This window comes from Lissotriton helveticus, chromosome 3_1 (assembly GCF_964261635.1).
Source record: "Lissotriton helveticus chromosome 3_1, aLisHel1.1, whole genome shotgun sequence".
Lineage (NCBI taxonomy): Eukaryota > Metazoa > Chordata > Amphibia > Caudata > Salamandridae > Lissotriton > Lissotriton helveticus.
In genome coordinates, this window is record NC_136061.1 from 1,497,883,034 (window position 1) to 1,497,910,771 (window position 27,738).

Genomic DNA, 27,738 nt, shown 5'->3' on the forward strand with positions numbered 1-27,738 from the left:
AGCGGTGGTGATAACGGGAGTTAGTTACCGCTTACCTCTGTCTTGGAATCCCTCCTCCTGTGGTTCCCGGTTGCCGTCTCTCTGTACGGACACGTGACCAGGTGGGGGGGATTACTTTATAGACAAAGGTAGAAATCGAAGATGTCCACGTTGTCAGTGGTGTGGAAAAACGGGTTCGCCATCTTTAAGTGGCAGAAGTGCATCGGAAAGTATATAAAATATGCACTCAGTTCTATGCAGAGGTCGTTTAAATTAGGACGAACGAGAAAGTCAATTCATAAAGGAACTCCTAATGTCTTAGCCTGCCTAAAGTGAGGGGGCTCACATGGTTGGGAAAGGGAGGCGCGTGAAGGTGGTTGGTGTGCACGTGAGTGTTCGGGTTCCAAGACCCAAGCGAGGTAAAAATCGTAAATTCAGTGACCTAAGTAATTTAGAGTGAAAGTGCCCACCCGCACCTCTCGTTAGTGAGCATAACATTTTTATCAACGGGTTCAAAACACATTAAATCAGTTGCTTAAACATTATGATCATTATACAATATTAGACCTAGGTATTGGTCAGAGGTATTACGTGGTATAATCGCTCATGAGATCATGTATTCACATAATATACATAGTAGTTATCTTCATTGACATCATAGTACATGGTAGGTGTATCTAGAAATGTCTATATGTGACACTGTGAGTTCCTCGCTGATCGTACATTAAAGGTTCAGTAAGTTTATGTAGAAGAAGGGTCCCCCAGACGGCTGCCTAGTCGCCTAAGAAGAATTGAAGCTCAGAGTCGTAGTTGAGCCCCTGTTCCACGCATCTTAGACGCATGATCCAAGTCGCCTCCCTACGTCTAAGCTTCAGTTCGCGGTTGCCCCCTCTAATGTCGAGGGGAATCACATCTATGCCGAAAACACGTACTTTGATATCATCTACCAATGGTTGACATTCAGCTACGTGTAAAGCCACAGGGTATTTGGGGTCTCTCCTCTGTATTGCTCTTATGTGTTCAGAAATTCTTTGTCTATGCACCACCACCCAAGGGCAACCACTCACAGCCTTGGAGTGACACATGTACCAGTGTGTTGACGTCACCACTACACAATACCATCACGTGCGAACCCACACGTACGGCACTACTGCATGTTGGCTGCACCTTGTCACCATTTGCAGTATGTAACAACGGCAGTACTGACTATATATATGTTATTCTTGTATCATCAGCCCTGAAGAGTCGTGTTGACTCAACTGTACACGACGAAACACGTGTCGGCTTTGCATAACATCTCTTGAGTCTGGAGAGAATAAATCATCTTCTTGCTGTATCAAGAACACACCAAAGATTCTGCTTCTGTTTCCTTAAATACTTATCAGTCATTGCACTGTTTGTGATACTCTGTTGTAGTAGCGAGAGCACACTTGTATATACATTGTTTAGTCCCTTGACTTTTTTAGACGGTTAAGGGTGTTTTTCCGCCTGCTCTTTACGCACTACACGTCTAATTGTTAATCAACACTCTGTAACGTATATCCTAGGCAGTGCGCCTGAGTAATCTGAATTTCTAAAAACCCCACTGAAGTGTTTCTTGAGTTTGCAGATTGGGCGCCTCCACGTTACATTTTTGAACCACTAGACCTTATTTTGGACACCTCACTGTCCACCACACCATGGACAGGGCTAAAGCAGCAGCAGATCTTTTTGAGAATCTGGCCAAGGGCATGCCCACACACCAGGCATCAGCCACGGCAGGTCCTGCACGCATAGAGGGTTTAAGAGACAAGTTCTTCAAACTTGAAAAACTAAAGAAACAAGAAAACTCCCGTTGGTGGGACGGAGCAACTCTGAAACACTACCTGAAACTTAAATTAGTTCCTAGAGGACTACGGTCCAACATCTTCCCGACCTATGATGATCTAGACCGGGATCTCATGAGCAAATGGGAAGATTCGCTGAACCTGAATTCCATCACACTAATAGACATTCTCATTGAGAGTGCTGATCGGAAGACTGCCCTACTACAATCAGAAATCTCTGTGGTAGAACAAGAGATTAAAGACCTGAACAAACCTGAGGCCACTGTTAAGAATTACACCATTCTGGACGAAATTCTTCTGAAACACCAATCCGAAATCCAGAGCAGGAAGGCACGTCAAATCAAAAGGGATGAGGCGGACTATAAAAATGGCAGGATATACACTTTTGATCGCAAGTACGACTCCTTAATCCCGAAACCTAAGGCAGGCTCACAAACTGGCAGGACCACCACCACCAACTCTGCCAGTTCCAGCACCACCTCTCTGAGTTCTACTGGACTCAGCGACATAGAAAATGAAATTCTGGCCAACTCAGAACCTCATAATTCAACCTTTTTTTTAGAGATGCAACGAGTAAGGAGAGGCAACAGGACTCAGCCACCCAGGGCCGCTACAGACCCAGAACCCACAGGGGGAAACGTAGGGACAAGCGAGGAATATCGCAGGAAATTGAGGTCAGTCACACAGAGGAACCAACCACACTAGGTGACACAGTTCAAGTCATAAACCTCTCCTCACTTCCTCTAACATCCGATATGACATCCTTACTTAGCAGAGGTTTGAATTTCAATCCCTATTCCACTGGCGACATATGTCAAACCAAAATTGATATCTTTAAGTTCATACGTAGTCTCAAACTCAGGAAACATTTTGCTGGATCACAAGACATGCAGAAACAACCTAGACACATCCCTACTGTATTTGACAATGTACCTTTGACCATTAAAGATGTGCAATCCACACACCTGCTTCTTTCTTTGACAGACAGGGAAGATAGTCCACTTGAAATGGAAAGACTCCTTGAAGAGCTGGATGTCGAGACCGATTACAGCATCACGAGTGGCCTTAAGAGTAGATCCAAATGGACTCCTACACTAGCAGGGGGCAACAATATTGACAAATTTTACAGACACGTCCTTGAGGATCTTAACAGTACCAACATTAGGAACCTTGACACGAAATTTAGATATAGAGACAACTTGACCAAGGGTGAACGGTCAGCACTCTCTATTCTTAGCGACAACCACAAAATTATCATCAGGGAAGCGGACAAAGGGGGGAACGTGGTGGTCATGGATCTCAATGACTACAACAATGAGGTCCTTGGCCAACTGAGTGATGACTCTTGTTATGAGCTTATTAACCATAACCCTATGGGTCCATTAACAATACTACTAAATGGACTCCTATTGAATTGGAAACAATCTGGTCTACTTGATGACAATGAATATCTGTATCTCAAAGTCTTCAGACCCACATATCCGTGGCTGTATACCCTACCTAAAGTCCACAAGAATCTACCATTCCCACCGGGCAGACCGATAGTATCGGGGATTGGGGGCCCCACCGAAAGAATCGCAGAGTATGTGGATCTTTTTCTGGGACCTCTAGTCAAGAACCTTCCTTCTTTCATACAAGACTCGAAACACATACTGAACATCATGTCAGACCTGGAGTGGCAGCAAGGTACTAGACTAGTAACTTTGGATGTGGTGTCCCTGTACACCAGCATCAATCCTGAAATAGGCATCAGTGCTATTACCAAACTTCTTTCTAATAGACCTGCTTCGCTATGGGCACATACCAACATGCTGCTACACATGATGAAGATCATCCTGGAGAATAACTTTTTCATTTTTAATCGGAATTGGTACAGACAGAAGAAGGGAGTAGCCATGGGCTCGAAATTCTCACCCTCTTTCGCTAATCTCTTTATGGGGGCCTTGGAAACCGACCTAATCTGGGGTATCAAAGGCAAACCATACATTGACCTCATAGTCTACTGGGGACGATACATTGACGACTGTTTTCTCTTATGGTCAGGATCCGAGGAACTTCTCCAATCCTTCTTCAAGTATCTAAACAATAACCTATGGGAAATCAGTTTCACTATGCGCCACAGCCTCACCAACATTGAATTCCTAGATCTTGAATTCTATGTTAGGAATAACCAATTGCATTCTAAACTATTCAGGAAACCAACCTCCTGCAACTCCATTCTCCACGCTTCGAGCTTTCACCCTGAGCATCAGTTACGGTCTATCCCATATGGAGAATTCCTTAGGGCTAAACGTAACTGCAGTGAAGCAATGGAATTCGATAACTGTATCATGACCATGAAAAATAGATTTCAAAAGAGAGGGTATTCGAGCTCATCCCTTCTAAAAGCAGAACGTAAATCCAGAGTCATCTCTAGACCAGATTGTCTGAAAGCACGTACGGAGGTTGAGTCCTCCAAACAACCAATCAGACTGATTACTGAATTCAATGCACTTAACTATCACGTCAAAAAGAGCTTCAACAAACACTGGAAAATCTTAACAGATGATCCTGTTCTTAAAGAGCTTCTTCCGAACAGACCTTCCATCACATACAGAAAGGGCTTCACCCTGAGAAACAAACTAAGCCCTACAGTCCCCCACAACACACCGGTTCAGGACTGGCTATCCACACGAGGTCTTGGTTTCCACAAATGTGGGTTTTGCTCCATGTGTATTTGGGGCAAACATGGTACCAAGACTTTCAAAGGCCCTGATGGAGCTATCTACAAAATTAGACACAACATCACGTGTTTGACTAAATTTGTGGTATACATAATTGAATGCCAGTGTGGAAAGATCTATGTAGGCAGCACCATCAGGACATTCAAGGAAAGAATTTCTGAACACATAAGAGCAATACAGAGGAGAGACCCCAAATACCCTGTGGCTTTACACGTAGCTGAATGTCAACCATTGGTAGATGATATCAAAGTACGTGTTTTCGGCATAGATGTGATTCCCCTCGACATTAGAGGGGGCAACCGCGAACTGAAGCTTAGACGTAGGGAGGCGACTTGGATCATGCGTCTAAGATGCGTGGAACAGGGGCTCAACTACGACTCTGAGCTTCAATTCTTCTTAGGCGACTAGGCAGCCGTCTGGGGGACCCTTCTTCTACATAAACTTACTGAACCTTTAATGTACGATCAGCGAGGAACTCACAGTGTCACATATAGACATTTCTAGATACACCTACCATGTACTATGATGTCAATGAAGATAACTACTATGTATATTATGTGAATACATGATCTCATGAGCGATTATACCACGTAATACCTCTGACCAATACCTAGGTCTAATATTGTATAATGATCATAATGTTTAAGCAACTGATTTAATGTGTTTTGAACCCGTTGATAAAAATGTTATGCTCACTAACGAGAGGTGCGGGTGGGCACTTTCACTCTAAATTACTTAGGTCACTGAATTTACGATTTTTACCTCGCTTGGGTCTTGGAACCCGAACACTCACGTGCACACCAACCACCTTCACGCGCCTCCCTTTCCCAACCATGTGAGCCCCCTCACTTTAGGCAGGCTAAGACATTAGGAGTTCCTTTATGAATTGACTTTCTCGTTCGTCCTAATTTAAACGACCTCTGCATAGAACTGAGTGCATATTTTATATACTTTCCGATGCACTTCTGCCACTTAAAGATGGCGAACCCGTTTTTCCACACCACTGACAACGTGGACATCTTCGATTTCTACCTTTGTCTATAAAGTAATCCCCCCCACCTGGTCACGTGTCCGTACAGAGAGACGGCAACCGGGAACCACAGGAGGAGGGATTCCAAGACAGAGGTAAGCGGTAACTAACTCCCGTTATCACCACCGCTTGTTCTGAAGCCCATGGTACTGGGCTTTCTAAGAGCTAACCCGCGCTCTTGTTTCCCGTTTTGCAGCGCACCGCCTTTCTAAGAGACGTACTCGTCTCGAGCCAGCTAAGTAACAGACGGATCCCCTCCCGGCTACCTCCTGACACACCAGGAGTCAGGTACTTCCTTAACTCAGTCCTCTATATCCTATCTCTTCTAAAGAAGTAATATGTCCTTTTGTAATAATACGCTATTATGTGCATCAAGTTTTATAACCTGACACACCAGGAGTTTAGTATTTTCTCCTTAACGGAGTGCTCTATAGACCCATTTTTTTATGAAACAATGCAATATGTCTTTTTATTACGTTGCGCTTATTCGCGCATTCATTTGACTCTTTTTCCTTATTTTTCTTTCTGCGATCCCCTTTTACACAGAGTGGACAAATACGAAGATTTTTGACATTCTTGAATACAGATTGCCAATTTACTAGTACTTTCTACGTGACTATCATAAAGGGACAGACCGTCTCTATGTAGTCACATTTAGATTTGTGGTAAGAACACCGCACTTTTTGTCCGCCATCTATTCCACTGAGTAGGTGCCTTTTTTTCCCCTACCTTAGAATGCTTTTCCTAATGATTCCCTTTTTGTATATACTCTTTCCTCTAGTCTCTCTCCGGCAAGTACCGTCCAGTACACGGATATTAGCCCAGACCTAATGCCTGATACCACGAACGTACCATTCCTCAAGGTAAATAATCCATAATGGCAAGAGAGAGTGACTTGTCTACACTTATCCAATCACACGTTTTTAATGGGCGCAATAACGGAACTTCCTGCGTGCCCCTAAACAACACAGATAATAAAAAAACACCGGTCAACCACGTCATGTTACCGTTATGGTCCCTCACCTACACCCCCTCACAAAGGCTCACCTAGTTTTATTCTGACTGATCCACTACTGCATGAACCCTCGGAATGCAAGATCACCGTGTATGTGTTAAACACGATCACACACCAAAGCGTTATGTCATAAGACTTCATGTCTATGCACCACCACCCAAGGGCAACCACTCACAGCCTTGGAGTGACACATGTACCAGTGTGTTGACGTCACCACTACACAATACCATCACGTGCGAACCCACACGTACGGCACTACTGCATGTTGGCTGCACCTTGTCACCATTTGCAGTATGTAACAACGGCAGTACTGACTATATATATGTTATTCTTGTATCATCAGCCCTGATGAGTCGTGTTGACTCAACTGTACACGACGAAACACGTGTCGGCTTTGCATAACATCTCTTGAGTCTGGAGAGAATAAATCATCTTCTTGCTGTATCAAGAACACACCAAAGATTCTGCTTCTGTTTCCTTAAATACTTATCAGTCATTGCACTGTTTGTGATACTCTGTTGTAGTAGCGAGAGCACACTTGTATATACACTGTTGTGACCTGTGACGTGAGCAATAAACACACATCTGACCCATATCAAGCATGTAGACGAGATTGGTCATCTATGCACAGGAACATGGGAGGCTGACCAAGCTGATGCACTGGCACCACGCATCAAGTGTGCCAAGGTATGTGCAATGGAGAGGGACTACGAGCCTGGAGCATCAGATGTGCAGTTCTCCCAAGCCATATGTGTCATCTGGGGAATACATACCTCTCCATGATGGATAACTGTAGCAACTCTGACAGACTCACAATGCCATGTTCCTATGTTGAATTTCAAATGTGCAACATTGTGCTGTGCAACTCTGTGCATCACACTTCATATGTTGTGCGTCACTAATTAGATGCCACTAGACTAGGCGTGCCCAATCCTATATAATCTGTCAGCCATGCAAGTTAACTGTGCCCACAGCTAAGGTATACTGGACACTATACATGCTGCAGAGTAACAGGTCTCATCCATAGTCACACATACAGGGATTATTCCACAGATGGCATGAGTAGCATACAATGCAGCAAGCTCCACACTCTGCATCCTCCCTGACATCAGTGCAACCAGTAATAAATCCAACAGTATTTATTCTATAAAATGAAACTTAAAACAACCTACACTAACACTATTCACTAACGCTATCACTATATCTAAAAGAGCTAAACATATATTACACTAAACTACACATGTAACACTAACTATTCACTACTACACATAATAAAAAAAGGCATCAACCCCCCACCCAAAGATAAAAGAAACTTAGCCCCAACACTATCTTAACCTATCCTATACATATATTACACTAAAAAACTAACTATACCTATTCTAAAACTACTCTCTCTATCTAAATACAAACAATACTAACTACACATCTAAAAACATAATAACATTGTGGGAGGGGAAAAGAGGGGAGTGGGGGATAACATGGTGAAGTTCAAGGAAGTTCAAGCTTCTAGCGGATTTCATGAATCTGCCTGTTCAAGTACAGCATCTCGCTTCGCACCTCCCACACCACCTTATTGTTCCTCCGTATCTCCTTTCACATCAACATGAGTGCCTCTGTCATCTGATGCAGAGTCGTGGGGGGACAAGCTCCTTGCTTGTTGTGGGGGGAAGTGTCCAATTGCTGCTTGGGGGTTGACCTGTCCCTTGGCTGATCGTAGTTGGCACTGGCACCTAGCTGCTTGTGGATGGGACCGGCACCTGGCTGCTTGGGGGGGAAACTGTCCCCTGGCCGGTAGTGGGGGGAACTGGCACCTAGCTGTTGGGGGGGGACTGACACCTGGCTGGTTGGGGGGGGGAACTGGCATGTTGACGAGTGTTGCCAGCGCCTGCAAAAAAGCGATCTGTCCCGACAGGTGCTTCCTTGACATGTCATGCCACCTTTCTTTTGCCACCTGGAAGGCATGCACCTGTGCTGGAGTCATGTTGTCTGTAAAATATGGTAAATGTCAATTTCCTGCCAATCACACTATGTCACGGTCCAAATTGAAAATAATTTCAAAAATCCTATACAACATGGTAGGCAACACACAAGCCTTACTCTGTAAAGTTACAAAGTGACCTGTCCACATAAATGTCAAGGCATGATTCGGTCACTACAGGCTATGGATAGTGACATGACAGTGCATGGCCGGGGACATGTACAGACAAATCAAAATGCTAATGACACGGTCATAACATGTCACCATTGTGCATCCTGAGTGTGTGCAACATATACAATTCACTTGAGTATGGAGGCATTACCCCTCCGTGGCCAGCACCACCGTCATCTTATTTTGTGACACACTGCTGCTACTTCTCTACAATGCACATGAGCAGCCATGTGTGTCTACCAGCAACTGGGTACAGTTCATGTAGTCAGTGCCAACACTGGCACTCTTTTACATGAGTGCTAGTGTGGCTGTGTGCAGGTGTGAATGTCAACCTATTGTATGCTCTGCCTACATGCACAGGAAAAAGACTGGGACACTCCTAATAACAAAAATATTTTGGCTGCATCACACATCACACATGAAACAAGGTTGTGCTATGAACGCAGACTTTACCACTAACTGCATTAACTCACTCAACCATCACTATACAATGTCTGACTTTTTGACCCTGTGAGGGGCAGATATCTTGTACCCGTCATCCCACTCATGGGTGTCATGTAACCCCTATTCACACTGTCTAGTAGATGACAACACACGTGTGTTCACAACGCAAACAGTAATAATGGATTACACATAGGAATGGCACCCTGGGGTCATGATGGCATGGAATTGCCAATGCCAAAGTCCTACTCACAGAGTGTTTGAGAGCCATGCATATCCAAATCAATGTGAGATCAGATGATGGAGAGTGAAAGCATGCTCACTAAATGCGTGTTGTGTGATGTCACCAATTGTGACAGATGAGTCTGTACACATGATCCAGAGACAAGCATGGTATGTCACCACAGCCTGAGCACACCACTGCAGTGCACTAATATGCAACTGCAATTGATATACACATCAATTTAATGTGTGGGTAACTTTACTTTTCACTATTAGCTACACACTGCCACTACTGTGAAGCAGCAATGCAGCATATCTTCTGATTTCACTGTGCCAACATGTCTACGCTTACATGGCATTAACCGCACTGCATCCTGGTGCACAACGCAACAGCCACTGCACGCACATTGGACAATACACACAGCAGGGAAGTGTACCTTATTGACTATGCAGTGCTACTTACCATGTGCTAAAATCAAGGAGTGTATTGCCTGCATCATTTTTGGAACAATAACTAGTTAGCTTGAATTGGTGCTATATATCATGCACAGGAATTGAAAGCTGTATCACTGTCTCTTGATGGGCAAAGTCACAACTGAGAATGATATGTGTTACCCCACATCCAACTACCAATTCGCAGACAAATTGGATTTCCAAAATACATCTGCACATTGTGGAAGAGTGACATGCGGTACACACCCATAATGCCAATCAACCACGTGTACCATTCGGTACTGCCATTCATGACACCACAACATGGCAATTTTAAATGCAAATACTCACCAGTGGCGTGTGGGTCCCGGAATCGATCCACGTCACCCAGTGTGATGGGTTCACGACCATCTGTGAGTGAACAAATGTAAATATGTGTCATTACCATGCATCAAGAAACGTGACATAAACATGAGGAAAAACATTACAGTCACAGGAAAAACAACATCACTGTGGAGGTGAATGACATGTTGTCCGCACGACCCTGTTCACTTTGACTGCCATGCACACATGGCCTGTGAATGCAGTGGTGGGCCACACAAAACATCAGTGCTGTGAGACATGCACATAAGAGTTGTGTCACGCAATTTCAAGGCACCATTTCCACACAGGCATCATGTCTAAATTGTACTGCGTATGGGTTGTATGATTAAACACCTACCTATTAAATCACGATTGCCTGAACCATGAAGGCTCAACAACGATCAAAGGCAAACCACTATTGTATTGAACCACGACTTCCTGAACCACGAAAAATATTTAATTTACATATATCCTGAATCTCCCACTATGTGCAAAACAGAACATACCTGATCAACCTGCTTTCTGCACTTGTCAGATGAAAACCGGGAAATGTCACAACATCCACAACCGATCTGGCTCGCAGCTCCATTGAATGTGAGAACAAAAGAGAAGAATCCAGCCTCCTACACAGCTCCACAGGCTCGAGATAAGCAGTTTGAATGCATGTGTGTGCTATGTTTAAAATGTACTCCCGATTTTCAAAAGTACAGAGCAGACCTCCCACAAACTCCTCAGCTGCGCACAATATTCTTGTTCCAATCTTTACCGAAGTGTTACAGCAAGCGCAATCAAGCAGAGAGAGTGGTAAGGCTGTGCTAATCTGCGTAAGCACCTAAAAAGTGAGGATTACAAATACATCAAGCTGTGCCCATCAGCGCAAACACAATAAAGAAGAGTAGACTTGTAAGGCTGGAAATGGAGCGAGTGCTTGATGCAGAGCTTTGCCAGCCGAGTCTTTCAGATCTCCAAGTTAGCCAGCTATTTCAACGGCCACATTGCTAACAACGAAAATGCTGTGCTTATCAGTGTAAGCACTCTCATCAGAAGCCCCCACGCTGTAAAATTAATCACTGTACCTAAGTGTCAAGGTAAAGTGTTAAACAAAATCAGTGTAAAAGTAAACTGCCCCAAATATTTCTACAAGTGACGTCATTCTTAGGTTTAAAAACTTTATTAAGCTGTGCCTGTCAGCGCAAACACTTCCAATGAGCCAAGGCCTCCAGGCATGCTGTATGCTTTACAGAGTATAAAGGCAGATTAGATAATGATCAGCCTCCCTGCTGAGCGGAGCAACTGCCAGACTCATTTAACGCTCCATAACAATACAATAGTGCCATCTATTGGCAAGTCAGGAGGTCTTTTTTTTCGTGGTTTAGGAAAGTCGGTGTTCGGATAATTCGTGGTTAAGGATGTCGTGGTTAAGGATGTCCTCGTTGTTTAGGATTCGTTGTTCAGCTCAGTCGTTGTTAAACTTTCGTAATTAAGGCTGTTTCCCCTGCGTATGATGTCATCTCTGCAGTTTGTAAGAGGCAGTTACGCAGTGCTTTGGGATGTATGACACTCTGGAGCTGTCAAACTACCGTAGTGTCATTTTGACCTGACAAGGACATTACTGCACATGAACCATGTACAGGAGAAGTGTAGGTACAGTTCGCCTTCTCATGGAGCTCAGTGTTTGTCACACTGTGTTCTGTCCTGCACATAGGTCACACACACAATGACTCTGCTTCTATATGTACAGTTACCCTTACTGGACACATACACGGCATCCTGCACACAGTCTTTGCCCAACGGTACAAAGTTTGGCCATACAGTGCCAAGTCTGGATCCTACACAGCGTGTCACACATAAGAGCCCCAAATGCTGGCAAAAATGAGGCAGCATTGTGTGTCTGATGTAACCACATCATGCCTAGACACATTGCACCTCACACCTCACTTTGCTATTTTTTTAATGATTGTAACACTACTCAATGACGTCCGCTGTGGGGAGAGATGAGCAGGACCTACGACTATTTCTCTTTGGAATTGCTCTACCCACTTACAGATCCAACATTGCATGTGGTCTCACACAAGCACCTGAACAATTTAGTGTGATTATCTGATGGCTTCCTCCATCGACCGGTTTACCTGTGCCTCATCCATGGTGTACAAATGGACCTCTGTCACCTGCTTACCGCTCAATATTGCAATCATTGTGACCTCTTACCATCCAAAGTTTTCCCACTCATCCATTTACTGATGCTTTTTATTTCCTGGTCATCTGCTACTCACTCTATACGTCCTTTTGGCCTTCTTTTCTACCATCCACACACGTTTCTTGGCCACCGATGCTGCCCCAGCATGCCTCTTGCCATCTCCATCACCAACATCTACTCCCTGCATGCCATTGCAACCATCAACTAAACCCCATTTGTGAACCACAAATCCCACGTTGCTAAACAACCGTAGCCCAGCACAAATGTAATCCAGCATAATATATATAACATTGTACTCTGCCAGATTGTGACTGAGCACAGGCACTCATCGGGACCCACAGGTGCGCCACACTTCACAACAGGAGAGTCAATGAGATCTTGCCACATCCCCATAATGGAATTGAATTACTGTCGATGTGTCCACTCCACCTTCAAGCCTGTCACCATCCACAGAAACATGCTCCTACTCCCACAAACATACAGCACCTGAATTGGTGCTCAACATCCACTCATATCACTCAGGTACTCCATCACAAACATTGAGGAGGACTACACCAATTCCATTGCATCACAAGACATGCACAGATGCATCTCCAACAGCTACACAACCACCAACCACAAACCAGCAATCAACAACTGGACACCCATCACCAACGCTGGCACACTGTAGTGTATGAAGTCAAGCCACTCCGTGTGCCGCATGGAACCATGCCGCACAAACATTTTCTACTTGTATGCAAGATTCATTTCATACAAACTCTGCCACAACATCAAACGTTCCAAGGCAAATGTATTGTTGACCAACTACATGGAACACGGTGAGTTCAAGTCACTCCTAATTGGACACAAGGCCGAGCCCACAAACATCAAACACTCCATGGACAACTCCCTGCTAGCTATACCAGCCAAACTCTGTGAGAGATCCATTGACAGCCTACTTGCAACTTTCATCAGACAGTACAACATTATCCACACATCCCAATACTGCATCAAGGCATACAACAGTCTATGGACCCCATCATCAACACAAGGGATGAAAACTGCACAGAAACGGACAAAGGTAACAGTGCTGCCCTCATCATACTTTACCTCTCTGTGGTGTTCAACACTGTCTCTCAACACACACCAATGTGCAAAATCCATGAGGCATGGATCCAAGAGAAGGCACCACCTGGATCTGCTCCTTTATCTACATACAAACGCTGTGGGGCAGAGTCCCCACTTTCCTCCCAGACCCCACTACAGCAACCTGTGGAGTCCACCAGGAGACCACCCTCAGCCAGAGGTGTGGCAACATCTACATGGCTCCGCCTGCAAGCATCTTCCAAAGCTATGGAATCTCCATTGTACCATACAACAACAAGAAAAAAAATCAGTCTCTTCACATCCAAATGACACATGTCCTCCATACCCAACTTTTGCTAGGGTATGGAAGGCCTTGCCATATGGATGACAGACAGCAACCTAAAACTGAACGACAACAAAATGTCATTTCCCATCATGCTCAAAGGCAGAGATGCATGGGTGTACACATGGTGATCCAATGCGCTTGGAAACACCCCCCGGGACAAAGCAACCAACCTGTGAATATAGATGAACTGTAACATATATATGTACCCCAAGATCTAACCCATCTCCTGCTCCTGCTACCATACCCTCTGCCCCCTATGTTAGGCCCTCACATGATTACCACTCAAACACACATGGACAGTCACTCATGCCCTGGGCAACAGCTCACCCAAATACAGCCCCAATCTCACAGCTGGAATGAAGTCAAAGCTCATCTGCAAATTACACACCATCCCACATGCCACCGCAGTACTGATCCTCACACTGCCAGGACAATGACACATCTCCCACCATCTGCGCACAGTCCACTGCCTCAACATTGGAGCCCGAGTCCTCCTCCAAAATGTTAATCAACGCTCACACAGCCCTCTTCAACACTGGGCCAGCTTACCTCACCGTACAACTTACTTTACACACATGAAAAGACCCTATGATCAGGCCATCTGTCCTACAATGTGTCCATGGGCACAAGAGAGACGAGATTGTGAGTCTGCTCCTTTTCCCACCTTGCAGACATAGCCCGCAATGAGATTCGTCCCCTGCTCCGACAGACAAAAGTGCTCACCATCAAGGATGATAAAAGCTAGAAACATCTCTTCGACTGACTCCACCCTTGATGGACTTATACATGCAAAGACCTCCCGCACCTTGCCACCCTTACTGCTGAGTGGTCACTCACTATGACATTGTTAGTTTTTGGGAAGTGTCATACGGGAGATCTCTGTACCATATGTGGTCTTCACAGCGCAAATATGTTTTCACGGGTCAATTACAACGTGAATACTCACAACTGGCACTTGATGGTGCTATACAATAAGGGATATTTGGATTGACTACTCACACACCTACTCTACTGTTGCACACACTGTGTTTGGAAGAGGTAGTCCTTCCAATCATAAGTTACGTGAATCATGCGTAAGTCTTTTCTGGCTAATCACATTGTCAGGACCACATTGTCACAGTATAACAGTTATGAGACAGCATGTACATGTCATACACACTTGTCACACACTTCACTCACTTTCCCACCTAAGTTTTGTGAAGTTAAAAAATGGGCTTAGTACTTACCACCCTGTAGGCCAGGCATCACTCCTGTGTAGTCAAGCAGGTCCGCCTCACGCGCCAACATGTCTTGCCAGCAGTGCTTCCACTGGCGCACGTTCCGGCTGACTCCAAAGTAGCGCTCCATCTGCACCCTCACACGCTCCCAACGCACCTTCCTCACCGACACCCTGTACCCCTGAAGGATATGTCCCTCAGCCTCCAACATCAAAGGTAGGTAATACTTAACCAACAACAGGAAGTCCCCCAATGGCCCCTCACTCATCCTCCCCGATCTTCCCACAGCTGGCATCCCCCTGCACCCCGCTACGCACTTAAAACTAATAAATAACAACCCACTTACCAAACTGTAAATAACTAACTAACTAACCCCACACAAATACAACAAGACTGAGGACAGTAGACACACAAACAATTTAAAACAATTGAAACAGACCAAAGAGACACTTTTGACAGGACACAGCACACAGCACCACTCTCAAAATCCAACAGCAACAGCACAATCCACCATACACCTCCTCCTCTCAGCACATTCACAAGCAATGTGCTGAAAAGTGAAAGTGAAAGTTAATACCACGCCCCTGTGACAGAAAGCAGTAATACATCACTTCCTGTGTGTTAGCGTTAAAAATGTAGCAATAGCGACAAAAATATGGACGCAAATAGGCCGTAAAGGTTAACATTGTAAAACTGATATGTGAATGCGGCCCGTTTTTGGGAATGTGATAACAAAATGCTCGCTAATAATCTGCAAAGGGCCCAATGGTGATACTGTATGATACAGTGGTGTATTTTTATGGTGATGATGATTAAAACTTAGCCTGGACTTTATTTGAATCACTTTAAAACCATTTTATTTTTCCTTAATGTTTATATGTTTCATTTTTCATTTACATTTCATACATTGCATATTACATGATACAGCAGCATGCAGTTGTTGCAAGGCAACACCAATTAGGGAAGATCTAAACTCCAACGACCATACTTCATGGTGCTGAATTACACGCCCCTTGCGCCTCTTTTATGCCGCCATTGCGTCCCTTCTTGTGATGCAGCGGTGGCACAAAAGATGCGCCATGCAGCGGGGTATCCACAACATTAAGAATCTGCGAGATATTTCAAGTTCCAAAGCCCGGTGCCAGAAGGAGGCGTGCATGGCCAAGGGGTGGCGTTCCGGCGCTGGAACGCCTCACACAAGTGCTTGAGTGAAATCTACAAGATTTCACTCACTCACTTTTGGGCCCACGCTGCTTCAGATCCCTGCACTTGCTTGTAGCAGGCGTAATGATTGACGCAGCATAGTAAACATTTGGGCACCCAAGATCATGTCAGGGTCTGCGTTGCACTTGCAAACCCACTCCAGCAATGCAATTCATTTACAGCAGAGATGTGTCAGGCATCAGTTCTGTTTGTGGCCCATGTTGCGCCGCATTGTATATGCAGCACATCCATGCTGGCTGAGGTGTTGTGCACAATAACAGGGGGATCCCTGCTGGCATGCAGGAATGCATCCGTTATTGTGATTATGCCCCTTAATGTCTAACACTGTGGGCCTTAGAAGACGTGTAGGACGCCATGACGTAATGCAAGCAACCATATCATAGGCACAGCGGCTAGCGGGACGCATAGTAACTCCCATAGTGGCATCCTGGAGTCACAATGGTTAATAGGATGGCAGTAAGGCCCTATGACACCAGGACACATATCAGCGTTCCATGAATCTGTCCCTATTAAGGACGTGGGTGGTGCGTTGATATGGCAGTCTGTAATCCATTAGCTATACAGCATGGATCAAAACAGGAACAAAGAAGATACAACCACTATGGGGGAGGGGAGGATAGGAACAGTTGTATGACGTTACAACGCATACTTTTACAACGCACACCTTTACAACGCAACATCCATTACAACGCATTCCATTACAACACATACTACCTTTACAACGCATACCATTACAACGCATAACATTACAATGCATGTATGGTAAGTATTGGATAGTGTAGGGGTAAAAATTACTATTCTAACTCCAGGGGGTGCAACAGTAGGGTAAGTGTTGGATTGTAAAGGTATGCGTTGTAATGGTATGCGTTGTAATGACTGCGCTGTAATGACATGCGTTGTAATGGTGTGCGTTGTAGTGTCATGCGTTGTAATGGATGTTGCGTTGTAAAAGTTTAGTTGTAATGGTAGTGCGTTGTAAAAGTTGCGTTGTAAAGGTTGTTTCCTATAGGAACAGGATAGTGGGGAAGGATGAGCATATGCGACGATGGCTCAAAAATTAACGCCCGATTGCCAGTGTCAATTTACATTACAGGGCATATCATCAAGCACAGCGTTAACATCATCTCCGCTCCAGTGGCAGTTTCCTTGTGCGAAAGCAGAGCCATTGAGCTAGGTCTTCTTGACAATATGGCACTGTGAGACCACCATGTACCACTACAACTTCACATAAGCCACCTTATCAAATTCATAACCATTTGACAACAAAATATCCTTCACCCTAATCAGTATGATCTGACATTGTCCTGCTGTCTCTAAGTTAAATAAACAACTGCATGATTGTTGCTGACAAACACTGATGTAATTTATCTCCAATATCAAATTTCAGAGGGCGAGACAGCACCTCCTGAACAGCAGTCTGGCCTAGCACCCGCTGATGACGTGGATGAGTATGTGGACATCGACGTCGGCTCCCTGCAACTCCTGATTGACAGCATCAACTCGTCAGCCTCCAAAGCAGGGCAACCCAGCAGCCTTCCGCCAACCCCAACCTCTGCTCAGACCAACGAGCAGCAGGTACCTCCCGCCCCAGCTAGCTCCGTGGAGCCAGATCCCGCCACTCGTGCCTTCCAAAGGCGGGTCATCAAGCTCCAGGAGCAGTTGGGGGAAAAGGTGCAGGTGGGGTTTCAGCAACTGGCAGACCAACTTGCAGGCCTACGCGGGTGTCTCAGTCCCGTTAGGGACTGCATGCAAACACTCACAGACACCCACAGCCCCTTCAATGCTCTCCAGCAGTCCATGGCTGACATTGTTGGAGTCATGATCCTGAGACAACAGTCACTATCTGCTCAGGGTGGCTCCAGCAGTGTCAGCCAGGATCTGGCCAACATCCGCCAGATCATGGAGAGCATTGAGCGGATGCAGGCCCAAGACTCGGCTGCCAGAGCTGCCCACATGCGCCAGGTTGCTGGGATCTATAATGCCCTGCACCTGCTTGTTGCCTCCTTGCTGCCACAAGGTTTGGTGCAGATGGATGCTGCTACTGCCTCAACATCCTCAGCTCCACCACCTGGTGTGTCAGTGCCTCACAGTGCTGCACCCACAACACCAACTGAAACCTGTGAGGCACATGACACACCAGATGATAGAGAAGAGGATGACGGTGTGTTTGTGCTGAGGAGGAAGCAGTAGCATCCCTCTGTGCCAAAGCCCCAGTTTCTTCTGTCGTGCTGTGCTCAGTATCGTGCCACACATACACTTCTTGCACTTTCTTCCACTGTCCCCTGGAACCTCCTCGGACCCCCCCATGGACTGCCATATCACCCCATTCCTTGCCACTTCAACCAGCCTGTGGACTGAACAATGCCTCTTCCCTTGGCCCAGTTAACATCAATTGTCTCTGTCTGGCCCTCCAACGGGCACCCTCTGCACTTGTCCTATATGCTCACCACATTTGTAAATATTGTAAATTAATTCACACATATGTGCTTTTGTCAAATGATGTCAAGGTACAAAGTTGGCAAATAGGGGCTGGAGACTGATCCATCCAGAAGGTACACCAATGTAAAGACTAGCAGTGTACATGTCTAAACAGATCCCGAGATTTTGCTAAATTGGTTGATATGTGTAAACAGGTGGTGCCACCATTGCACCAATGGAACGGCATACCAATGTCACAATCTCAATAGCCCATCAGGCAAGGTACATGCCATTGAGCTAGTATTAGCAAAATGTGATAGAAGAACGCCCCCTGTTCCATGTTTGCATACAGCGAGGCAAGTACTACTGGCCTGATGTCTAGTATACCATGCACTACTACATACCTGTCTTTCATTTCTATTTTGATGTTCAAGAATAGAAAGGGGACCCCCAGTCTGACCCATATTTGTTCCACTCCTGCATACACCGAGTATCCCGTGGCATCCAACTGTCACAGCCAACGTAGATGTAGATGTGGCCTTTCAGGTTTTAGACAAATGAATTTCCTGTAGCTGCGCTGGCTGTATATGGTGTTATTTGAGATAGGAGTAAAATTACAAACCACATGACGGAGTGTGTATGCCCCGCCCATTCCATGTGCCCATTTTGAGGGAGGTCATAGTTGTTGTAGAGTGTACTCAATTAGAGAGCACATGTGCATGTAGAAGTTGCAACAATGTAATGTGGTCGTAGGATTGGCTACCCTGGCACTGAATGTTTGAAAGTTGACCTTCTACAGATGTTAGATGGCAATGCAAAGAGTTCCAAAAGCATGAGTGATTACAATAGGGATAATTAACTACCGTCAATCATCAAAACCTTGTACCAAGGCAACATTCATACAATGACAGAGGTGTGTGTGCTACGCACCGCATGATGGGCCAAGGATATGCAAGTGTCTTAATTGGTTCTTGTGAGGTTCCCAGCTGCCAGACAGTTGCAAGTGGGCATGCGCCGCACGGTCCAACATCCCAGCCCGAAGATACATACCGACATAGGTGAAACGTGTGGGAGCACAGCTTGGGAATGAGAGGGCCCTCTGGATTGTCAGGGAGTCAGTGATCGGGACACAGCCAAAATGCAAGTATGTGGGAGTTCACAGGGATTGTGACACAAGAGAGTTCAGGATAGGTATGCCATGACTGCTGGTCCCTGTAGTTGCCAAGGGTGTGTCACCGAAGTGGCGCGCAAGTGCAGCTTGTTAGGCGATGTAGCTGGACATTTGTTGAGTGATATTGGGCACTTTGTGAGAGTATTGAGATGCCTGTGGCTCTTTGGAGGAGTGATTGTGGCTGATCTGTTCCTGTTGGCTCATGGTAGACCCAGGTGGTCCAGTTGAAATCCTGTGATGTCCGCTGTGGCCTTGAGTACCTTGCAACATTCAATCTGCGCTTGGCTCAATGCCGGTCCTGCTGATTGTGAGGGGTGAGATTGCCTCTACCTTTTACCGTCATTGGTGCGGCCCGAGGATCCATTGTGCGACTGCTGTTGCAGATAAGTGGGCACAGTCTCAGTGTTTGCAGAGGCGTAAGAGTCCATCCATTCTTCAGCCTGTTCTTGATTTAGAATGAATTGAGTATTTCCCCTTGCTACTACACGTAGACATGCTGGGAACAGGATAGAGTCCAGAAGCTTGTATTGCCTAAGGCATTTCTTGACTGTCATGAATGTGTATCTGTGTTTAGTGACCTGTGACGTGTAGTCCTGGGTGGAAATTTAGAATGGTTGACCACCTGAATGTCTTGTTGTTTTAAAGTTTATTGCATTATGGCATCCCTGTCCCTGTAGTTTAGGATGCGGATCTAAAACGTAGGTCGCTTCAAACCTGTTGCCAATGTTCTTGTAGGCACCCTGTTTCCCAGTTCCAGTATGACGCAAGATGAGAGAGTGCCTTCATGTAGCATCGAGTAGGGCCAAGTCACTGTGTACACATCTGGATATTTAGCCTCCTGGCATTCCGGCAGGCCCACCATGCGTACGTAGTTGCGTTGTGTCCCTCGTTCGGCATCCTCAACTCTGTCTTCCAGCAACTCTACATGGTTGAGTAAGTGTAGTATATGTAGGTCTGCAGCTGCAACATGCAGGGCAATTTGAGCAATGTCAGCTTCTGCGGGAATGGTGTGATGTACCAGTTAGTGATGATCTGCACGTAGATATGTGAGGTCTATTGCCACATTCACAATTTTGTTTCTTGAGGGAGAGCATACTTGCTGTAGTGACTCACCCACCTTTTCAACTGCTACTAACACTGCATCCTGCTTACCAGAGCCATAATCCCTTGTGCTTTGCAATGTCATCTTACTTGTCAGTGCGCCTCCGGCAGCTACTCTTGCACGAGTGCCGTGTGACATGTGGCTGGGGTCTCAGCCACATGTTGCCTCCTGGCGTGGAATAGGTGGGTCTTCGGAATGTCCACCCTTCGCAGGTGAAGCTGCCACACCAGGGTTACACCTTTCAGCATGGAGCACAGGCTGAAGTGTAGGGCACCTGTAGATCTACATTCCATGCGTGACAACAGGTTTGCGGCTCGGTGGACAGTGTCCAGCTGGAGAGTGAGGTATTGTTTGCTAAAGCACAGCTCTGCGTGGTGCTTGTGTGTGATTTATCTGAGCCGCTTGGCTCTGTATCACAGGGGTGGAGGCCTTGCCTGCACTACGATGTCAGGATGAACATGCCACAGTTCTCGTCCGTGGGCGCAACACTTTGATCCGCATCTGCAATGCGAGTAGGGTTTGCTGGCAAATTGTCCATTACAAGTCACTCGTTGTGTGCTTGCAGTATGGCACGGGTACTAAGCGTCTGTTGCCGCACCTATCAGTGTTTCTCAGGCATCGAGTCCTCCCCGTCACATTTTTGCACCCACGCCAAAGGCACAGCAGTTGGTGAGTGCTGGGACATGGCCGCAGTCATGGCTACTCCACACAGCAGAGTGGGTGGAAGTGGGGTTATGCGGAGACTGTGTTTTGCGACTGGGCCAGCAGAGGCCCCGCCGCACCACCCCAGCACGCAGGATCACAACGAATCTTCAGTCGTCTCCCTGCGCTGACCTCCAGATCCACAGTGCCCAGGATCAGACAGTCTAAGGTCAGGATAGGTCAGGCGTGGGTGGGGTGTGGGGAAGGCCCTCAGGTATGTCCAGATGCAATGTGGCTCATCATGACTCACAACCAGTTTGTTCTAAGTCTATGTCCCCACTTTCACCAAGCACCCATTTGACAGCAGGACTCTTGGAGGACACTGTAGTCCATTGAGGGCTCTCTTTCACAAATCTGGGAGCGTAGTGGTCCGTCAAAGGATGTAGGGTGTGACCCTCCGGGTCATCCTCCTGGGATCAGGTGTCAGTGCGCAGGACCACGCAGGGACACCGTGGGTTGGCGTAAGGGTCCAAGTTGCTACAATGGTCCAGTCCAGTGGATCAGTTGTCCAGGGCACAGTTTGCACTCCCCTGTGCATTCTGGCCCTAGTCCTCCTCCCAGTGGCACCGTAATGGTAACTGCACCACTTTCACAGCCTGGGGGGCTGAGCTCATCCGTGGGCTCACATAGCCAGCGTCTCAGATATGTTATGGGCACACTCCATGGTTCAGGAGTCCCTGGCTCAGCGGTGCGATGAGCAGGCCTTGATTTTCCTTTAGATTTGCCTCAGGGCTGCAGCAGGTGTGTAGTTGTGCCGCCATTCACCAATATGTGCAGCAGGCCAGCAAACAACGAATGAATGTGCCTGTAGAAATGAAGCTCCCGGCTGCGCTGAACCCAAGCACATCTGCACTGTTTGCTGCCTTCACCACCACACATGTAACGCCATATTGGCATTGCTCACAAGTGGGCCATCATTTTGACCCATATTTGACTCCCAACTTGATGCCCAAATTTGCCTCAGGGCTGCAGCAGGTGTGTAGTTGTGCCGCCATTCACCAATATGTGCAGCAGGCCAGCAAACAACGAATGAATGTGCCTGTAGAAATGAAGCTCCCGGCTGCGCTGAACCCAAGCACATCTGCACTGTTTGCTGCCTTCACCACCACACATGTAACGCCATATTGGCATTGCTCACAAGTGGGCCATCATTTTGACCCATATTTGACTCCCAACTTGATGCCCAAATTTCATATTGTGCCACATTTCACGCCCCATTTCCATATTTGACCCCCAACTTGACACCCAAATTTCATATTTTGCCACATTTCACGCCCCATTTCCATATTTGACCCCTAACTTGATGCCAAAATTTCATATTGTGCCACATTTCACGCCCCATTTCCATATTTGACCCCCAACTTGACGCCCAAATATCAAATTGTGCCATATTTCACGCCATATTTCCATGTTTCCAGACATTACATGCCCTCTTTGCAGCTCTTACCCTATTCCACCCATACATCTTCGGGGCATATGTTCGAGAACCTCGTTAACATCATGGCCATCTGTGCAGCTGTTAATTGCCAATGATACAGCAACAATGGGATTGCTAATATTCAGGATATATTTCAGATACATTCCCAGGTTAGATCTCCTGCACATCTAACACAGGCCTCTATATGAATTGTAACACGCAGATTAGCAAGTCCATTGTTGCTTTTTAGGGACAGTTTCCCGCCGCTAAGACAGACATGTTTTTAACAAGGGTCTGGATGATATGCCCCATTGTATATTGGAAGGTTGCATGCACTATTAGCATCCTTTACACCATTTCACACATTCCTTAATTTGAAATTTCACACTAAGTACACCCTCCAATATACCTTGATTTGGCCAATGTCAACCAATTCTGATTCTCATCCTTCTCACAAACAACACCCTAGTATGCTTGTATGAAACTCAGGGGACACAACCTTTTTACATTGGCTAGCCTACGTAGCACCATGTAGACTATAGTGTCATACATTTGACAAACTGCGAAGCACATCTGTACTGTGGACACATTCCCAACATCAATGGAGTAGTGTTTTCTCTTCCAACATGTTGAGCCATGTAACTGTTTCATGAGTACAGTGCCCAGGCAGACAGAGACATGTAGACATGGTATGTGTTTCAGACATTTTATTTGGCACACACCACGTGTGTGGTCATTTTGCTCTGACATGCATTGGAGGGGGACCGTCACAATGTGACTGACTCAGTCAAAGAAATTGTTTATGATTTGGTTCCTTCATGCAAGTCCTGCTGCATTTGCTGTGGGGTGTACAGCACCAGCCTCTTCTTGGTCCTCATTTTCATCTGGTGGTTCTGGCACTTGGATCCATGGTGCTTTAGTATGCACACATATGTTGTGCAACACACAACATGCCAGGATGATTTTGTTCACCATTCCAGGGCTGTACAGCAGGCTGCCACCTGTGATGTCCAAGCACCGAAAATGTGATTTTAAAACGCCAAATGTGCGCTCAACGATGGACCTTGTGCGTCTGTGTGCCACATTATACTGCCTCTGACCATGGGTGGTGGGGTTTCGCAGGGGTGTCATCCTCCATGGTCCAAGTGCATATCCTTGATCCCCTGTGACATATAATACTCATCTGCAAACATGTTTAGCTTACTGAAAGTCTTACAATGAGATGTGAGATTGACTCTGCCCCCTCATACATCTGAGGGGTCCTGTAATGGATTATTCACTTTATTGTCAGATGAGGTGTAAGAAGTTTCTGTCAACTTTCCTATGGAGGCTCACCAGGGCATAACCACTATGGATATAGCAGTCATAGGAATAACCTTAGACGATTTTGGAGTGCTAGCAACAGATGTGATTATGAAGCGAGCAACTGTTGTCATTACAGGCTCACTGCAGGAAGCTGCACACACATAAATTCATATGCAGATAGGTCACTGCATCATGCCATAATTGTCATTACTGTTCTACCACTCATTCAATTCATGTACAGTCCCCTTTGAATGTAAAGTAGACATGGTCCGTCCATTGAAATGTACCCTCACATAGACCATGAAGTGCTTTTTTGTTTGTGGCCCATTTTGACACTACTTTTCCCGGGGAAGAGTTGCTGTTAAATAAATTGATCTACAGCTCACCAACCATTGCACAGAGAATGCCCTGCTACACATGTTGCTATCTTGTTTCCAAGCTGCACACTCCAATGAAACTGAAAAGTGGAACTCTGGGACGACGAGCAGCTGTGGGTTAGACTGATGCACAGGTCCTGTAGGTTTTCAGTGCAGCATTTGACACCGTCTCTCATGGGCTAATTCTCCTGTGACTGGAGTCATGTGGAGTCAAGACCTTAGCCCTCAGATGGATGAGTTATTTCATTACCTCAAGGGGCGTTCATGTGGTACAAGCAAGATTCTCCTCAGAAAGTATTCCACTCCTACATGGAGACCCGCAGGGCTCAATATTGAACACCAAACAGTTTGATCTATGGTGCAGTCTTTGGGATCTGATGGGACAGCACCACCAACATTGAAATGAGGCTCCTATTCACCATCAACAACACACACACAGAAATTCACTTTCATGTGGGTTTTCTGTGATTTGCAACATTGCCAGTCTGCAGCTGGTACATCATTTTACACATGGGATTTTATGGGCCATCCTCCTGGTGACATAACCTTCAGCATGTGTGATCACCTGGTTGGCCATTGCCTTCAGATGTACACACCACTAAACTAGGTAAATAGGCACCATATTTGAGACCTCCATCTCCATATACCTACAGGTGTACCCAGTGGCCTTAATCTGCCTCGCCTGCCTCTGCATCCTCCGTGCAGCCTTCACAAGTTTTCCCACGTTGTTGTGTGCAACTGGGTCACAGACAATAAGTGACGTCAACCTGGGCTACATTTGCACACTATATGGCAACATGTCCACATCTGCTGTGGGATTCATCCTGCCTGTCCAGCACAAGACATGCACAGTGGGACTTGTGTTTCAACTTTGTTTGTGAGTAATGTTTCTCCATCACACATGCATATTTACCACCTCTCACCATATTTGCTTGGGGGGGGGGGCAAGGGTCTAGGCCTAGGAGTGAGGTTGATCAACGTATCTAGCTGCAGTTCCCACACTTCATGGTGTTAGTGTGCCTGGTGTGGGGTGGTGTTCTTTGACCTGTTGTATGGGAGATTGTGACAGGGACATTTGCACATTTCTGTTTTTCATGTGTGTAATGTTGATGCAAGTAGTATGTTGGATTGGTATTTACCAACTAGGACTGCATTTCCATATGTCCCATCCTGGAAGCGCTGATTTATGATGGACTATTGGAAGATGTACGAATCATGCACACTCCCTGAGAACTTGCGTATGACTTTTGTGAAAAGTCCACGGTGGTCCAGTATCGCATGCACATTCATTGAGTGAGTGTGCTTTCTGTTGCGATATATGTGTGCACTGTCCGCAGGGGCCACAAATCAGACATGTGTGCAGTCTTTTGCGCCAAGGACTTATGGGAATCCTGCTATGGTACGGAATCCTTGCTTGACCAGGAGCTGTTCCTGCACAGTGTTGGGGGAGTAGAGTTGCTGAGGTATCAGGCTGATTATGCCATCCAACACTTTTGGGAGGAATTTTGAAAAAGATGCCTGAGAGACACCTCCAAGTCTGGATGTTGTAGGTTGGAAAGTCCCTGAGGCCAAGAAATGCAGCACAGCCAGCAGCTTTGTTTGTGGGGGGGATATTAGTTGTCCGCTGGGTTGGTGGTGTCAGCCTGTGGGCTATCTGATTCAGGATATAGTCAATGGATGTCCGTTTGAGCCTGTAGTGGGCTATGACATTCTCTGGTTGTAGGTCAACGAGGATGAGATGTGTGAGCATTGGCCGCTGTCGTCTTTGGCGCTACCTTGGTGGTGGTCCAGGAAGTGGTGGCGGAGGCAGTGGTGGTTGTTGTCTTTGTGGTACTCCGAGCTGAATGATTAGTGCCTCCATGGCGTCTGCAAGTCCTCAGCTTTGTGTCTGGGCTGGGCTGATCTCCCTTTATAGTCTCCTTTTATCTCCAGTTTTTCCATTTTAGAACTGGTTTTAGCAGTTCTTATTTATATCCAGCTATGGGGCCTTAGCGCAATTTTTTTGTCGCTAAGCTGGTCCAGGCAATCGTTGGTAATAGTGAGATAGTGTGTTAGCGACTTTTTTCGTGAGATTTAGCGAGGGTACGCCTACTTCACATATCATTAGCGATATTTATCGCTTCCATGCATGGCGATAGTTTGGATGGTCGCTATCGCCGGAAAAATGTCGCTGATAGGGCGATAAAATTATCGCCGCTTTATCGGGAAAAAGTCCAGATAAAGCAGCGATAAGGCCCTTGATAATATCCCCCTATGTTTATTTAACATCACAGCAGCACAACTAATGTTCAATTTCATTGAAGACAAATCCATAGTCTGTTTAATGCCTACCCATCATGAATGCTCCAATTTTAACAAAAATTACTGAAACTGGAGAAAGAAGATATTTTGAAAATTTCAGCTACCAATAAAATGGAACACCAGGGAGTAACAAGAATGCTAACTGGAAAACTACAAGCAAAATTGGATTATTTGGAGATGTCTGTATTGAGAAGTGTTTACACGTGTGAAAAAACTGTTGAGCAATTTTGCAGCATAATTTAAATGCTGAGGAAGGGTTTGTAAATAGTGCTATGTGTAAAGTTATTGATTTAATTAATTGTCTAACTAGGGATAAGACTAACTATTTAGCCATATAAGTTGATCAGATTGAAGGAGTGAAGCAGATTGGCCGATGTGCTGTGTGTTTTTTGCTTTAAAGGACTTATATGTCCAACAGCAGCAGTTCCCAGTGTCTCTAGCATACGCTGTAACTGTTCATAAATCTCAAGGTTTAAGTTTAGACATAGCTTTTATTAATAATGGTAGTACTGTACTTAAAGAAAGTATGTCATATGTTGAATTGTCTTGAATAAGAATGTTGTCCAGTTTGTTTTTGGTTGAATTTAATGACAGGAAAATTAGTGCTGATGCAAGTTGTGTCAGAGAATTCAATCAGTTAAGAAGTGTATACACTCCTCATTTAGGGCAGTATCCCATTTATGAAAAATTGATAATCTGTCCAAAGCAGAAGCTCT

The 27,738-nt window shown here is 45.7% G+C and overlaps 1 protein-coding gene across 3 annotated transcripts in view; it reads right to left on the reverse strand.

Annotated features, from left to right (window-relative positions):
- TBCEL (tubulin folding cofactor E like) overlaps positions 1-27,738 on the reverse strand; it is a 526,320-nt gene that overhangs the window by 471,906 nt on the left and 26,676 nt on the right. For all 3 annotated transcript variants that reach the window (XM_078682152.1, XM_078682156.1, XM_078682157.1), the window contains exon 2: positions 10,169-10,228. In XM_078682152.1, coding sequence (XP_078538278.1) covers positions 10,169-10,228 — 60 coding nt within the window. The remainder of the gene's footprint in view (positions 1-10,168; positions 10,229-27,738) is intronic.